Consider the following 18018-nt stretch of genomic DNA (forward strand, 5'->3'; position numbering starts at 1 on the left):
GGATTTGGAGACCATATCACAATCCCCTTTGGAGCGCTCCTAGGGTCTGCAGGGTTCTAGACCATGCCTAGATAGAAATACTCTTTCCCACTGAAGAGGATGTTGCAGTCATCATGTCTGCAAAGGACAGAAGCTCTTCCCTCTGGTATCGACCCACAAGGATTAACATGATTCTCAATTGTGGGTCAAAGAACCAAGCTCCTGGATGGTGGAAGGCAGCCTGTTCTCATGGAAAGGGCCCTGGAATGGAAGTCTGAAGACCTGACTGTCTCACTGATTCTGTAACCCATACAAGATGCTTAGCCCTCTGAGTATTAGTCTCCCCATCTGTAAAATCAAATATTTAATCATTTCTATGCTGTTAATCATGTTGCTATAAATACATGTAATAGTGTTTGGGAGAGAAGATGTTACTTCTAGAACCAAAAGGGAACCTTGAATGAATAGCTCAAGTTATACTCAGGCCGTATGTGTTTCTCAGGCAGTGCCAAGAGCCTCAGCATGCTGAGCCTCCCCAGTGGGACAGTGGAGCTGGTTAGAAATTACCTCCTTGCTTTGGATGGTGCCAGGAGACCTATAAGGAAATGAATAACTTGTGTTTTCTTTTTTCCTTTAGGGATTTGGAATTACTGGAGAGAAAGGAGAAAAGGGAATCCCTGGTTTGCCAGGACCTAGGGTACGAACCTGGAATATTGCTTGCCTGGGTCTATCAAGTCACCTGGTCCATTATCTTTCCTGTTTGTGTTTTATGTTGTGTAACTTGATGGCCATCTAAGCTTCTCTTGTTTCTCTTCCTCAACCCTCTGGCAGGTCCCTAAGACCTCCTCCTCTCTACTTTGCCCCATTCCCTTGATTTAATGGCTCCCATGAATAAGGAATGATGTACCCCCCTACACTAGGTGGCTCCTCAACCTATTTACTCTCCTTGTCCTCATGTTTAATTATCTTCTGGACTGAAGAATGATGTGAATGTTGTCTTACTTTCATTCCATTCTATCCTGAGGGAATGTGGACAAGGGTTGGAGGGTTGCAGGAATGGAAGAGGGCCAAGTGCAATCTTTACAGGACAGAAACAAGCCTGGGAAGTTCTAGAACATAGTGAGTGATGTTTGAAGTCAATAGTTTCCAATAATAATCTCATTTCAAGAGTAGAAATAACTGTTAGCCCCTCTGATTCCTAGCTTCGGGCACTTAGGTCTTAGGCTGAAAGCAGTTGGCCAACCTTAGCCTTAAAGAAGTAGCATTTTAGAGAATTGTGTTTTTAGCTTGGTGATGAAGCTTGTTAAGAGTCTTTCGAGTATTCAGCAATATTCTTCCATTACCTTGCTATTTCTTTCTCTACTTTTCCCTACTCCCTTGTCTTGAAAACACATAATCACCAGCAAAGAATGCATTTGGGGTGAGAGACAAGAGGCCCTCCCACAATCTATTTAAAAATCTCATGACTTGGAACTAAGGCAGACTAAGTATAATACCACCCAGCCCTTCTACCAAATTCCACCTAGTACTTAAAATGTTTCCATTTATTTAGCTCTTTTAAAAATGCTCAGTGTGGCTATTCAGCCTGATGGATTAGTGCTTAGAAAGAAGTCATTAAGCCAGGTCTAGGAACATTCTCTTACCTGATTTTAGGAGCCGCTAAATCCTGAACTCAGTTGGATGCCTTTGTTATGTAAGTCTAGTGGCTTTCTCTAATGTGGGCTATTAATCTTTCTAAGGTGCCTCTATTCTCTTTACAGGGTCCCATGGGTTTAGAAGGAGTCCCAGGTCCTCCAGGGAGTCAGGTATTTTGGTTAACATCATTAACGCCTTGGTGTATAAAATCCTAATCAAAAGGCCCCCTTGCTTTACTTAACATGGTCATCAGTCCAAAGGGAGACGCTGCCTATAATGCAAATTGTCCACCTCCCTTTGATTGGCATAATCTCAGCCACTTTCTTCTTTTGTTTTCACCAAAGAAGATTTGTATTCAGTTTTAATTTCGGTGCCATGCCATGATGCGGTCATACTTCTTTAACATGTTATCAGGGCCTAGCAAGGCCAGCTTGCTTATATTCATCTCTAGCTTTGTGGCCCTTATACCTCTTAACGTGCAAGTTGGCTACCTAGTGCCATATTGCCTTATGGAACATTTTACAGCTTCCAGAGTCAGGTAGAATCTATGTATACCCTGGAATGCCATCCAAGATCCCTGTGCCATTTGCCTTAGCCTAATCCAAAGACCAGCCCCTCTTAGGCTCTTAAACATTCTACTTATTTGTAACTATGTTTCTGCCACAGGGCAAGAAGGGGGCCTCAGGTTTCCCAGGGCTTAATGGATTCCCAGGAATTAAGGTAATGTTGTTGGGAAGTGAAAATGCAGGATTGGGGAGGTGGAAGTGTGAAGAATTACTATAAATGCTGTTCAGTCCATTTGGGCTTCTATAACAAAATATCACAGACTGGTGGCTTTTTAAAAGGCAGAAATTTATTTCACACAGTTCTGGAGGCTGGAAGGCTGAGATCAGAGTGCCAGTATAGTTGGGCTCTGGTGAAGGCCCTCTTCCGGCTTGCAAACTTCCTACTTTTTGCTATTTCCTCACATGGTAGAAGGGGAGAGCTGGCTCTCTGGGCCTCTTTTATAAGGACACTGATTCCAATCATGAGGGCTCTGCCCTCATGACCTAATCACTTCCCAAAGGCCCCACCTCCTAATACCATCACTTTGAGCATCAGGTTTTCAACATGAATTTGGGGGCGGGGGTGCTATAGGAGCAAATCCATCCCTACAAGGAGGAATATTTTATTATGGACATTGTTTAGAATTGCCAACTTTGTGGTTTTATTATAGTTTTTAAATTCTCTACAGACAATGCATCCCGTTATTGCCTGCACCTGGTGCAGATAGCTCCCACCACCCCACCCTGGATATGCCACTGTATCTGATTCTGGTACCTGAGTCCCTTTTTTGGGAGCATTAAGACTCCTTTGATTTCCCCTGCCTAACATCACCCACTAACAAGGGCAGTGACAGTAGCAGAGTCCCAGGTCTGCTGAGAGTGGGAAAAATGTTGAAACTCTGCTCCCTCCTTAGCACCTCTTGGGTGCAGCCATGTTATCTATTCCTGTGATGTTTCCCAGGCCCAGAAGCAAATTATCCTAGAGTAAGGTTGTAAAATAAAATTGGGATCCCTCATCCTTGATAGGTTTGCAATTGAGCGTCAAGCCTCTGGCCTGGCTTTGTCACCTTCATCTTGAATTTATTGGACTTTTAAATTAACCTATGAACTAGTTGGCCCTGGAAATTGGGGGTTACAGAAGAAGGAACCTTTGGTTTTCCTGGGGAATGGCTTTGAGGGCACATAGATCTTGCGTGATGAGGTCATGGAAATATTTGTGTTTAATGTATTTAATCTTTTCAGGGTGAAAAGGGTGGCATTGGTCTGCCAGGCCCCGATGTTTTCATTGATAGAGACGGTGCTGTGATCTCAGGTGCAAATTTTCATTGATTTGGATGGAGAAGAAAAGACAGGGGGTTAAATTCTATATCCCCTGTAATTGTTAAAAGGATAATTTGTCAGCCACTGGATTGTTGCTAAACCCAACACTCCCAAGAGCCCCTCATGGGTCCTGAACTTGGGGAATGAAGCTAACCCCATTATCTTGGGCAAAGCCCCACACTCCATTTTTCTATTGGGTTCACCGAGACTAAGGTTTGGGTTGGCCTGGGCCTAGATTTGCTAAAAATGGTTCTACTAATGTTTAGGGAAGGATTGATATCCTCTCCACCTAGGCTGACTTCAGCCTGGTACTTTGGGACACTCAGGGTCCCTTCTACATGATCCCATGCATGCTTGAGCTTGACACTTTCCTAGGAAGTAGAAAAGTATCTTTGGCTAGGGGAGCAATTAGTTGACAGTACTCAACAGTATGATGCTTTGAAAGTTTGTCTTCACCTCCCCTTGTTCTAGTTACTGTGTGTCCCCAACTCTTCCCTTTGCCTTCTCCAGAGACCCAGATGCACAGTGTCTCCAGATACCTCTGGCTTGATCAAAGCCTTCTACTATAGTGCCTCTTCCCCTTAGAGTCTCCTAACTTATCCCTCTCAGGCCCATGCCCTGTCTGGTAAATTCATTGAAGCTGGGGTGTTAATAGTTGACAGTGACTTCCTGTGTTCCACTCCCAGGAAACCTATGTGTATAACATGAATAGTAGACTTCAACACCTTAACCCAAATGGTAGACGTTTGAGGTATTACAGCAGATTGGTAGTAGTAGAAGAACCTTCCTAGTACTTACCAGAGTTTACCACAGAAGGCAAGCCCTGGTCAGACCAGTTCTGAACACTAGTGAAGCCTTAGCTCAAGTAGCCTCTTTATCACATGAGGCCATTAGCACCTGGGAGACCTATAAAGGATAAGAAAGGCATTTCTAACACGAGGACATCTCCTTGAAACTCTTGTTAGGCATTTTGTGGCATTTGTGGGCCTGCTCTGGGTTTGCTCACTGCTTTATTTTTTCATTGCAGTGCCAGGTTATCCTGGAGACCCCGGCATGCCAGGCCTCCCAGGCCTTAAAGGGGATGAAGGCATCCAGGGCCCGCCTGGCCCTTCTGGCATCCCTGGCTTACCAGCTTTACCAGGTGAAACAAACTAACCCACCCCATACACAGATCAGTCCTCTATCCTCTCTGGTGCCCAGCGTCCTCTTCTATACCTCTGATCTGGTTACATACTTAACCAAAGTCAAAGGAAAGATAGCTATATTCAGAAGGCTCCCTGCTGCCAGCCCACGATGTATATCAGGGTAGGACCTTGGTGAGCAGCTTTCCTTTGGCTTCAGTAATGTACCGTAGCTAAACAGGCAATCCCAGACTGTCACTGAGGTTTGCAGCAACCCGAGGGAACCTGGGTTGGACTGCCAGAGCCCTGTCACTCTTCTGTGGATGTGCCATCCCAGTTGATTCCTGCTAGAAGGGGCTAACAAAAGCCCAGAGGAAAGTTTGTACCCAGACCCTTAGTCTATGCTTAACTCAAGCACTAAGTGGTCCCAGGATCCTATGGATGACACCCTTGAAACAATCATCAGAGGGGCATACCCATGTGTCATTCTATAGTAGTAAACAGACAAAGGGCATGCCAGAGTCTGGGAGGCATTGATGTCCCAAATATAAAGCCTCAGACATTACTTGCAAAAGCACCAGGTTCTAAATTCCTTGTAGATAGGCCCCTGTAAGGATACCTGTGCTTTTAAAGAAGTTACGTGGAGGAGGTACAGTTGATCCCAGCACCAGGGTGGAAAAAATCAAGAAGTGGGATACTGGAGATATAAGTTTCCCTCTCAGGTTTGCCACTAAGAAGCTCCTCACCCCACATTTCCTCATGTCTTTGGGCCTCAATTTCCCAAGAGGTTAGGCTAGATGATTCCTAAGGACCCTTCTAACTCTGATGCAAGAGAAAGGTGAATGCTTTCTCAAATTCTTCCCTTGGAGTTAGTTTTCCAAAGTATGCCACTGATTGTAATACTCCTGAAGAATAGGGTGATATGATTTGCATTTTTGTGTGGGCTTGTCCTTCCAGGTGTCCCAGGTGCCCTAGGGCCCCAGGGAGTTCCAGGCATGAAGGGGGATCAAGGAAACCCAGGCCGCACCACAATTGGGGCAGTTGGCCTCCCTGGCAGAGATGGTTTGCCAGGCCTACCAGGCCTACCAGGCCCACCCGGTAAGTTGTTCATTTCTCCCTTTGGTCTTGAGACTCAAGTGTGACCCAGACTGCAGAACAGTCATGATTTTTGAGGGAGGGAGCATTTCACAGGTGAAACAGCTAAGCCAGGACACATGATAACTGCAGAGGGGTAGTGATGACACCCTCATCCTCTGAGTCAGACCCCTACTTCTACAAGTTAGTAAGCACAACAGTCAGTGTTCATCAAGGAACAAGCAAGCTGGGCCCATCTCGATGACCAAACACTACCTAACGCCTTCCAACTTTAGTACTCACTTCCTTCCACCCTTCGCTGTTCTCAGCCCCGAGGCCTCCAGTCTTGCAGCTCCTGAAGAAGAAGCATTGGCTGTTTCAACCTTTCCCTGCTCCTCAGGGCTCCAGGAGAGTGTCCTGACAGCCTCATAAATGGGAAGCTAAGCCTGAATCTTCAAGGTGGCTGCTAAAAGCCTCCAGAGGGCTTATTCTACTTAGATCTTCTACTTGAGTGTAAGATTCCAGATTCTAAGAGAAAGACTGGAAATATGCCCAGCATGTTTCTTTGTAACCTAAATTCTATGACCACTGCAGCTTGCACCCACTTCGTCTTTTGTCCTAAGAGGATTTTCAGGGATAGACATTGGGACTGCTGAGTTACTGAAGCTGCCTTGGTCATTCCTGTATCCTCTGTGTCTAGTCTACTGACTGAAACATAGTAGACATTCTGTAAGTAGTAGTAGAGTGAATCGAGCTAACAGAGGATAGACTTGCTGCAGACTTTGGGTCCTGGACTTGGATTTTTTGTTTGTTTGTTTCTGCTCTGGTTATTGAGCCTTGAAGACCCAGGCCTTGGTAACTGAGCTGCTGTGCTAGTCAGATGAGCCCAGGCTCATGTAACTTGCCAATCTTTTATGCTTCTTTTTCCTGAAGGTCCAGCATTTGAGACTGGAACCCTACAGAACACAGAGCCAGGGTTCCCTGGTCTCCGAGGAGAACGAGGTCCAAAAGGAAACCCAGGCCTCAAAGGAGTAAAAGGTGATTTTGTTCCCGTGGGTTTCTTTGTTCCCCGAACTCCTTGGAAAAGGCTTTCTGGGAAAAGAGCAAACCGACAGCCTTGGGAACCCGAACAGAAGCGATCTTGGATCCTGATTGAGGATTTGATTATAGGAATGTTGGAAGTGTTATATTTGGGCCTCTAAGACTGAGGCTGGTAATTGAGGTCACACAGGACGAAGTGGCTCACAGGCTACTCTCTCTTCCTACCCACTCCACCTTCAGAAGCTATTGCCAGTAGCCCAGGGTGTTAACCAGCACTTGCTGTAACCCCTCCCAGTTTGCAAGGCCAAGGCTGGAGGTCACTTATCATTACCTTCAGCTTGAAGGAAAGGGCTGAACAGGTCAAGACCTGGCACTCTGACAAAGCCAACTGGCTCTAGGAAAACAACTCCAGCCTCCACTGCTGGTGAAGGACTGATTGATTACCCAAGCCTTGGGCTGCACTGTTCTCTCCATCTTCTTGCTGCTTTTGGGTCATTCTTCCATTTCATACTCTGAGGTGAAGATGCTAAAGCTCAAATAAATCAACTCATTGTAGTTGCAGCCCAGGCCAGTGTGGAGGAAGAGGTGAAAAGTACTAGCTGAAGAGAGGTTTGGGGATGGCCTAGGGGTTTCAGGTACCTGAGATCTCTCCTCTTCTCTCAAGGAATTGACAGCTCTCCTCAACCTCAGAGAGGTCCTAACTTACTCCCCTCCTTTCTCGTTGCCCTATCATAACATGTCACTACCTAAGTATAGGAGCTAGTTCAGAAGTTTTTGAAAGCTCCATCTCTACTATTCAGATCCAAGGAAGACTATTTTAGGGGAAAGGACATTAAATTGCAAGTCTTCACTTAGGATGTTAACCTTGGCCCTTCTCTGACTCACTACAGAGCTAGTGTACTTCTTGATGCCATTCTCGTTCCTAAAACAGGGACAACTCTTGACACTGCCCCTTCTATGTTCCCATGGGACCAGAAGGTTTTTCTAAGTCTGGAATGGTGATAGTGATTCTCAAGCTTAATTATACATGAGAATCACCTTGTACAGGTTACTAAAGATTAGATTCTTGGGTCTGGCCTCCTGAGAGTCTGATTGATTAGACCTGTGGAGAGGCCTAGCAAGCAGCCTTATAAGCAAACATCACAGGTGACTCATGCAGGAGGTCCGTGGGTCACACTTGAGAAATGCTCATTTGGAGAACAGACTGTTCTCTCAGAGTTTCAGGGATTACCAATTTCGTAAAAGTAACAAGAGGCCCTTCAGGATCTTAGGGAACTCAGAGTTGCCTATATTGGCCCAAATTCTCATTTTCTAGACCATAAGCATAGAAGGTACGGGTGGATGCGCTATAGTACTGATGGTTCCTTGATACCTCTTCAAAGGTGCTTTGCTGAAATCCCTATCACCAATTTATTTGGCATTTGTCTCTCTGTATAAAAGACAGAGGAAAAGACATTTTGGTGGAGAGAACCTTTGAGTGGCTTGGATTCCAGACTCTCAGTTGGTAAACGTAGGTCAGTGGTTCTCAACTCTGGCTGCACATTAGACTCGCTGCTGGCTGGTCTCCACCTCAGACTAATGAAATCGAAATCACTAGCACAGATATACTTTGATGGAGAGTGAACCTAGTTCATTTGAGTCTGTTCTCTGCAGGCCTTTTGATTCCCTCTGTTGTTCAATGTCAGGAATTCCCACTGTCAGATCTTTCTTCTTCTTGAAAACATGGCCCACTTTGTTTAAAGTTGTCTTTTTTCTCCCCCAGGAGACTCAGGTTTTTGTGCTTGTGATGGTGGTGTTCCCAACACTGGACCACCTGGGGAGCCAGGCCTGCCTGGGCCACCAGGTCTCATGGGCCTCCCAGGCCTTAAAGGAATCAGAGGAGATCCAGGCTCTGGGGGAGCACGGGGCCTATCAGGGGCTCGAGTAAGTCTTACCAAACTTTGGCCCTGAGGAAGCAATGGGAGATTTCAAGTGCCCCTCACTCCTCACCAATAATTTTCCTAAAACACGTAAAAGAAAGATGGGAATAAAACAAAGCTTCAGGTATTTGACCCATAATATGAAGAAGTCAGACTAGATGATCTCTAAAGTCTCTTTCTGCTTTAACCTCCCTATGTTCCGTTCCTTTCTCACTCTCTTAACCCCTCCCTTTCTTCCACAAAATTATTTACATTTGCCTAGCACTGTTCTGGGCCTTGAAGATAAAATTAGAATTAAGACAAAGTTACCAGCCTCAAAGATTTTAAAATTTACAAAGGATAAGAAAATAAAGGAGCAATTATAATCCAAGATTATGACATAATCAAGTGCCCAGAACAGTGACAAAATGTATCCAGGACCTTCTTTAGGTCAGACCTATGCTAGGTACCAGAATTCTATGAAGTCTTCATCTCCTGATCATTCCCTTTTGTCTCTTTGTCAGGGTTTATTTGGGACTCAAGGTCCTGCAGGCCCCAAAGGAGAGAAGGGAGAACCAACTGTCAGTACAGGATTGGGGATGCCAGGAGACCAGGGTGATCCTGGGCCCCAGGGGCTCCCTGGTGAGACAGGAGCCCCAGGCAAGGACGGAATACCAGGTTTACCAGGTCTGCCAGGCCTTCTGGTAAGTTGATCGTTCCCGGTGATTAGCTTAACAAATCCTCACACCTGAATTAGGGGGAGGTTCTGATGGCCACTAGGCCATGAGACAGGGCAGAGCAGGGAGTCCAGAACATCTCTTCCTACCTCTGCCCCTGACACTTTTTGCTCTGTGCTTTTCCTTTCTGTAAAATGGGAATTGTTTTCCTCAGAATGGGTCATTGTCTCATTTGATAAATGCTTGTAACTATTGACCATATCACTTACAATGCTTCAACTTCTCAGTAACTTTCCCTTGCAATAATCCAGCTGCTTTCTGTGACCCCAAAGATTGTTATCCTGCTCCTGTTTCCTCCCCGCTCCCCCATACCAATCTAGAACCTTTGCATTAACAGATCACCTAGAGTTGACAACCTTCATTCCCACTAACTAAACTCAGAGGAGTTGATTGATAAACTAGAATGATAGAGAATCTTAACAAAGAGCGAAGTATTGGTTACATTGGTTACCTCTTTTGCTATGGTCAGTGGACTCTCCAGTAAAGTCACTAAGTTGGTCTTTCATTCTTTCTTATGTGTTGTCTAGGGTGATGATGGACAGGGCTTCCCAGGTGAAAAGGGGTTACCAGGACTTCCTGGTGACAAAGGCCATAGTGGTCCAACCGGACCCCCAGGAATTGGGCTACCAGGATCCCCTGGACCTCACGGGCTTCCTGGAGATCAAGGACTAGATGGATTGCCAGGACAACAAGGCCTCCCCGGGCTTCCAGGTGAGTCAGGGAATCAGATGGCTTTGGATTTGGAAAACTGACCCCTTGTAGACTGTAGATATGACCCAGGTGCATGAAATGTGTTACAAGAAGAGGCTTGGCTAGTTATAATCACTAATTTCAATTCTCTTAAGGGTTCCCAATTGGAAAAAGGACCATAATTGTATTGTGGTGCACTTTCACAGAATAATATAGATTTCAGCTCTACTTAGTGAAAAACTTCCTAACAGAGAAATCTGAAAATGTAACAGGGCTACCATGGGAGGTTATGAGTTCATAATCCCTGAAAACTTGCAGGCAGAAGCTGTATGACCATTTATTATGAGTTCCATTGAAATAATGAGTAGGGGATTGGACAAGGTGCCCTCTAAGTTGTATGATAATATCATCAGCAGGGAAGAACCTTTCCTTAATTCACAAGATCTCAGACTGAGAAGAAACCCTAGTTCTATCTAGTCTAATCTCCCTTTCCTACCTTAAATCACTCCCATTTATACAACTTCATTTTCTACTTGAATTTCAGGAATTATAACGAGTGGCAGTCCTGCATATAGACTGTGAATGTGCTATGCTAATAACTTGCCTTCTTCCATAGAGCCAGAACAGTTCTTCACTCCAACGTCTATGTTTCCGCGACTTCTTTGTTTCCATTAGTGGCACCACACTTCTTATAGTCATCTGAAGTTTGAAAACTTGACATTTATCTCTTATTCTTCTTTTGCAATGCTTCTTATATTCTTTCCTTCCTCTTCTTGCTATTAAGCTCTCATTATCTCATGCCTAGCTTATCAAACACCTATATGCTTGTTGCAATAGTTGGATGGTTGGCTGGCTGGCTGGCTGGATGGATGGATGGATGGCTGGGTGAGTGAATGACAACAACTTCCTAAGCAATTTCTCATCTTCTACCTCCAGACTTTGGCCACTCAAGTCTACTATGAACACTGCAGCCAATTTAATATCTATAAAGTACTGAAATCATCATGTTGCTCCTCTAGTCCAAAGCCACAAATGGTCTCTACTAAATAAAGGATGCTGACCAAACTCCTCAGCCTGGAATTCAACAGTCTCCAAACATGGACACAAACAGCCTTTCAAACCTAACCTTATCTCACACTCTTCATGATTAAATATGAAAACAAAAAACACTAAGACAATAATATTTTTCACCGTCCCCAAACACAATATGTTCATTTTCAACTCCAAGATTTTTCCAACGTTGCCTTTTTCTGGAATACTCTTCTTCTTTTCTCTATGTCATTGCATCCTGTCCATCTTTTAAGGTGGAATATAAGCCCTGCTTCTTCCACTAAGCCTTCCTTTGACCTCCACAGTATGTCATTGCCACCTAAGTTATATATTTCCTTCCATTAATGCTTTTACTTTTCCCAACTGCATTATAAGCCTCTGGATACTAGAGAAGGTGAGTAATACATTTCAGCCTTTCTCGACCTGCCTAGCATAGTACAGTGTTCCGTAGCACACTAATATATACTTGCAGAAGAAAGGGCCTTCCCAATAACCAAGGGCCTTTTTGTTAGACCTCTTTCCACCTTGTTACCTTGAAGAATTGCAAAAAATAAAACAGATACCAGGTCTTTTGAAATTTTATTTATTTTAAAATCTACTTTTGTGAATCGGTATCATAAGGATGATGATATAGGTTAAAAATTGATGATTCAAGATTCTTAAAACCAAGTTGGTATTTCAGTTCACAAATTCCTTTGAAGGCTGTGAGGAATTTTGTCAAACTAAATCATTCTACCTTTTGAAATTCCTGGTGTCAGCTATAGCTTTCCTTCCAGCTCAGTTTTCAGAGACATTATTCATGGTCATTTCACCACCCCTCTGCCAATGGGGTCTTCATTCTAGGTCAACACATTTTGCAGGCAACTAGGTTTTAAACTGAGTTATAATAACATGGTACCTCTAAACTTACACTCCAATCTGAATATTATCAACATTCTAACTGCTTGAAAACAAGCTGAGTCAACAGAAGGAAGCCCCTGGGACCATTTCTATCCCAAGCTTCACTAGTTCTTGGACACAAAGTTCTTAGGAATATAGTGATAAAGTAAGCTATAGCCTGAGAGGTGCCTTGTGCAGAAAATGTTCTTGTTGCAGTACTAAGACTTTCCAAAAAATTACTTCAATTAAGAGCATTAGCTTTCTTTTTCTCACTATGGCAACCAAATACAACAACTCCTCAAACCTAGCTTTCTTTCCACACAATGTTAAAAACATGTACCCTGTGGGCCCCAGACATTTGCATTGTGGCCATTACCGTTGCCATGAAAAATGAAGATGCTGTTCCTAAATGTACTCGCTTCAACCAGGGGTGGCCCAGGTTAGGACAGCTACATTGCCAGGAGAGGGAATGCAGTCATCGGAAGCCTTTCAACCTAGTAGTGTGAATTATTACAAACCCTGGGCAGGCATACAACCAGCTCTTTCCAAAGAGGCTCTGGTCCAGATGCTCATAGTAATCAATCACCCTGGTTATTACTGAAGCAGCTACTGTGTCCTTGATCCTGTGTGGGTGCCAGCTCTCTCTGCTCAATCCAGACAGGGAATTTGATTGGTAGGCATACTCAAGCTGCAGAGAAGACTTCCCTTGGGCCTCAAGGAACTTCTGCCCCGGTTTAATTTTCTTCTTTACTTGATTGGTCTAGGTGACTGCTGCTGCAAGGAGAAGGTTGGTAAAGGAGACTTAGACACAAAGGGAGGTGAGAGCTAGCTAGGTCTAGGGGTTCTCAAACACCAATGTTGGCAAAACCCCCCTTCCTCTTTGTTCACCTTTTTCTCAGACACTCGCAGTGATGTGAGCACCACACTGGAGTCCCTGGTTGGGGAGGGGTGATCCTAAGGCTGGGGTGCAAAGGCTAACACTGACACTGCTTCAGAGGCTCCTTAGCACATACTTCCTGGGAGGGCATACAGGAGTAAGTGGACATGCAGTCTCTGAAAGGGACTGATTTCCTTCACCATGCATGTTGACAGCTTGGCTGATCTCCACCTTCACTTTGTGAACTTAACTAGGGCCATAACTTGCCTTGGGAGGTGCCTGGAAGGACCCACGCATGTCTGATATGTATTCATTGGACCCAGAGTAAACTGATACGTTAGAATCTTGATACCAGAGGTGCTTTTTATTCTGAAGATAAATTTTGGCATTGATGGGGAAAATTCTGAATAATTAGGTCATTTGTTGCACTTATAAAACAGAACATAGGTAGAGCTGATTTCTGCTTTGTTGGCGAGAAGGCTCTGAATTCAGGGATGTAAAGTGGAAGACAGGGATGTAAAATAAAAGAGCCAGATACTAGTGTGACTTAAAGTCCTTATCTTTCCACCATGTTGACCCTCTGCTTGAAATACACAAGTGTGGTGTGGTGTACAGAATGGTCTGAGGCAAAAGGGAAGTATGTGCTTTATTTCCTCTGGTTTCTGCTCATCTTCCCTTTGATCATTATTTTTCCTGTCCTGGAACCTTTCCAGATGCTTGTCCTCGGCTTCATCCTCTAAAGGTTTTGTTTTATCTAGCTTTCATGGGTGAAAAGAATTTATGAAACTGATCTGATAAACTGAGGATGGATGGCTTCGTGTTCGGACCTGTCCCAGAGAGATTTGTATTTCACCCAGTTTGTTTTTTAAGACATAAAGCAATAGAACTGCAGTGTTTGACATATTGGAGACAATGGGCTATTGAAATAGTTGGAGCAGGAGAGTCTTCTGCAGGGTCCCTCTAGTGATACCATCTAAGGAGGCAGTTCTTCAGCCTAGTCCAAAGGACCCAGGCCCACGCCAAGCACAGGATTGGCATCCCTCTCCCAGTGAAGCATCTTATCATGAGGTGCTTGCCCATAGAGCATATTTCATAGTAGAGAAATAACCCTCAGAAATAGCTCCATCATCTCAATGTGTGACAGAATGAAGGTGGGGGTGACCACCTATGGAGCAAGATCAGGCCTATGGCCATCTCTTTACCTGTGGAAATATGACTATAGCAGCCTGAGGTCTAGAAGGCAGAACATTGCTGCCCAGGCTACAGAGTAGTGCCACTGACCTGACTGACGTAGAAACCAGGGCATGGCCTTGCAGGAACTCTTCTGAACGCTCCTTAAGTAAGATAACAAAAAAGTACTATTCGTTAAGCGCATACCAGGGTACCAGGTATTGTGCTAAGTGCTGTTAGCATTATTACATATAATCCTCACAAACACCATATGAGATAAGTAGCTCCCATTTTACATATGAGGCTCAGAGAGGTTAAGTATGTTGCCCATACAACCAGTTAGTAGCCGAACTAGGATATGAGCTCAGGTCTGTCTGACTTCAGAGCCCAACCTCTTAACCAATACAGTACACTGTTAAATTCCCAATTTTGATTTAGAAATAGAACAAGTGGGCTAAAAATGCCATCAGGCCTTTATATTGGAAAATACAAGTGGGATTGGAGGAGGAATGCCAGCCAGTTGAGTAAGCAGTCTGAATCAAAAGTTGTATACATATCTTTAGGAAATGCAATTCATGATTTCTTTTAAGTACAGGCAAAAGCTACAGCAGTTTATTAGAACTGTTGGCTCTGTGTCTTAAAGCAGACCTTGGGGGATTGTTGTAATGAATAGGCAAGACTAATTTTTAATTAGTATAGCAATTGTTTGCAAATGGCAATTGAGAGATCCAACAAACAATTTGTTCACCAGTATTTTATTAAACCTCCCCTCTGTAATCTTATAGACTCTTTTTTATTTGCATTATGAATGAGCAAGGAAGAATTTGGTAAGCGAAGGGCTATGCATGCCAATTTCAATGTCTTGAATACTGAAATTGACTACCCCTTTTCTCTGAGTAGCAGATTTGACAGTTTCACATGAGGAGCTAAAGGAAGGGTCACAATTTGTCTATCATGACCAAGAGAATAGCCTTCAGTGTTTGCCTGATATAGACATACGGGTACATCTGACCAAGGATAATCAATAGTTTTCAGTAGATCCCAAATGAGATATATCAAAAGAACCCAATGGTTTGGGAAAAGCCTCTTTCCAAGAAAAGGGCAGATGTGAACTTGAGGGGTCTTGGCTTCAAACCCTCTACTCTAGTCATGTGAGCATAATGGACCCTTAGGATTAACCCCAAGCACCCATCATAAGGAGGCTCCATCTGAGGCCAGGGTGAGTAGGCAATTGCCGTTTGCTGCTGTTCCTGCACAGGCCACCCCTTGGAAACCTTGTTAGGTAACCTACTGCATAGGTGACTGCCTGCCCTCTGGACTCTGACGGTATGGAATGTGACCTCTTGGCACTTGGACGCTAGAGGCATTCTCATCTATAAGCAGTTGTACTAGGAGTAACTCCCAAGAGCTTCTGATGCCAGGACTCTTCTGCATGGGCTCCCAGCTGCTGGGTGGGAAGAACTTGCTTGTCCAAATTGATGGAATGGGAGTAAAGGAGCATGCTAGGGGGAAATCATCCTTGACTCAATGAGTTCACCAGATGCTTACATGTTATCGTTTACAGGTATTACCTTGCCTTGTATTATTCCTGGGCCATATGGTCCATCAGGATTCCCAGGAACTCCCGGATTCCCAGGTATGGAATGAGGACCAAGAAAGCTACTGAGCACACTTTTAAGGGCCATGAGCCAAAGGAAGCAGAGTACAGCCTGGTAGCATTTGGGGATCCACATTCCTCCTGCGAGGACAGCTTTGAGGATTGAGGAAATAGAATGGCTGCTGGAGAGGGCTGTACTGTACTGTGGGGATGTGAGAATAAGAGAGGCCCTCCAAGAAACTAGGATTCTTGACTGAACATCACAAATTATACCTAGCCACACTGACTTTCCTTGCCCCTCACCACTCACCTTTCGGTTTTCAGGCCCTAAAGGGGCCCGTGGCCTCCCTGGGACTCCAGGCCAGCCTGGATTACATGGAAATAAAGGAGAGCCCGGAAGTCCAGGATTGGTTCACCTCCCTGAATTGCCAGGTAAGGAAAGGAGCTTCTCCTCACGTGCTTCTCCTTTGGTGGGAGTGTGTGTTTGGATTGTGGTAGCCATCCACCCGTTATAGGAAGTTAGGTTTGTGCTCTGGTGTGAGTGGGATGGTTTTGATTTCATACTCAGGCACAAGAGAGCTTAGAACTATAAAATGATAGTATGTCCAAGCAATAAGGGCCATTTGAGATCACTAGGACAACCCCTTCACTTTCAGGTGAGGAAACTGAGGCTTAGATGGAAAGTGATTTGCCTGAGGTTGCTAAGCCACTAGTGACAGAGCTAGGCCTCTGCCAGGTTGTCTGGCTGCCAGTTCTATGGCAGTTTCCTGGATCAACTCCTTAAAGGTCAGAGAAAAAGATTCAGATCAGTCACAGGGAAGTTGTCCATTTCTATCCCTTTGCTCACACCCTGTCATTCCAACCTGAGCATTGTTCTACATTGCACCAGTGGTTCTCAAACTGTGTTCCCTGGGCCAGCAGCATCAGCATTACCTAGGAACTTTTTAGTAGTGCAGATTCTTGACCTCTTGGCAGAATTACTATTCAGAAGCTCTGGGGGTGGTACCCAGCAATCTAAGTTTTACCAAGCACCCCCTGCCCCAGGTGACTCTTACTCATGCTCAGTTTGAGAATCACCACTGCTCTATATCATGGGGCTCATTGTGGGCCACTTGCTCCAGGGTTTATTGGTACCTCAGTTTCCTCCCCAACTCAGGAAGAGGGAAGTATGATGGCAGGAGTTAGATGACTCCAGAAGAGACTGGGCCTTTGACGGGAGGTCTGGGGTATAACCTGTGCTCCTAGGCAACTGTAGGAGCCCCAGGAGCGGGTTGCTGAGCCCTGCCCAAGGCCCAGCCTCACTGAGCTAGAACCTCTTCCAGGTCACATGGTGCAGTCCCTGCCTCTGGGCAAGTCCTCCCATGACCAGACCTTTAAGAGAAGTGATACATTATTAATATGTTAACTTTTGTAGTAGGAAAAACTCTGTCTCAGAGACCTCTACTCAGATCCATTGTTTCTAAACCTCCATGGCCTTTTATTTTTGCCTCTTTACACTTAGGATTTCCTGGACCTCGTGGGGAGAAGGGCTTGCCTGGGTTTCCTGGGCTCCCTGGAAAAGATGGCTTGCCTGGGAAAGTTGGCAGTCCAGGTTTACCAGGTTCCAAGGGAGCCCCTGGTGACATCTTTGGTGCTGAGGATGGTGCTCCGGGGGAGCAAGGCCTACAGGGATTACCAGGGGACAGAGGATTTCCTGGAGACTCTGGCTTTCCAGGACCCAAGGGTGACTCTTTTTGCCCCACTTATTTAGCAATCTACAGACAGCCTTTCAGTAACTGAAATACTTGCATGAATACTTGCATGAGTCTGGGGTGATGGATTAATTAGGCAGTTAAAATGAAAAGTCATTTTGTTCTGTCCCTCCTTTTTTGGAACTTTTTCTTAAATCACCTGTCTATTCACCTGTCTTAGTAATTCCAGAAGTAACCATAACCAATAGTCAGATTTCTTGCAAAGTCTCTGATTTAATGCTGGGAATAGCAGCAATGCTGGAACTGAGAAGACAGTGGTACCCGGGATGCATCCTGGGCTAAGATCTTCCCTGGTTTGTTTGGTGACCAATCCCTGCTATCGATCCAGGCTATAATCATCTGCTCCTTCCTTTCACTAGGTTTGCTTGGGAAGTCAGGCTTGCTAGGCCCCAAAGGTGAACGGGGCAGGCCTGGAATACCAGGCCTCATGGGACAACCAGGCCTTCCCGGGGCTGGTGGTCTATTTGGCATCAAGGGCAAACCCGGACTCCCAGGAGCACCAGGCTTTCCAGGCACTTCGGGTAGGTCCTTTGGAGGAGGAGCCCCAGCTTGACAGACTTAAACTAGGCCCTGGGCCCTGGAACCCTGAGGGGCAATAGCAGCAACATGGCATGGTCAGAGTTTAGGAGACTCAACTTTCCTCACCTCTCCAGT

The 18018-nt window shown here is 45.0% G+C and overlaps 1 protein-coding gene across 1 annotated transcript; it reads left to right on the plus strand.

Annotated features, from left to right (window-relative positions):
* Positions 1-616: 616 nt before the first annotated feature.
* LOC124232831 (collagen alpha-6(IV) chain-like) lies at positions 617-17885 on the plus strand (the record flags this gene model as incomplete). The annotated part of the gene is made up of 15 exons (XM_046649744.1): positions 617-676; positions 1740-1784; positions 2281-2334; positions 3402-3471; positions 4507-4620; positions 5558-5698; positions 6608-6712; positions 8478-8638; positions 9138-9317; positions 9878-10061; positions 12734-12787; positions 15581-15652; positions 15938-16045; positions 17115-17336; positions 17724-17885. Coding segments are annotated over 15 exons (1732 nt in total), but the record flags the coding sequence as incomplete, so codon positions are not given.
* Between the last annotated feature and the right edge of the window lie 133 nt (positions 17886-18018).

This window comes from Equus quagga, unplaced genomic scaffold (assembly GCF_021613505.1).
Source record: "Equus quagga isolate Etosha38 unplaced genomic scaffold, UCLA_HA_Equagga_1.0 127996_RagTag, whole genome shotgun sequence".
NCBI lineage: Eukaryota > Metazoa > Chordata > Mammalia > Perissodactyla > Equidae > Equus > Equus quagga.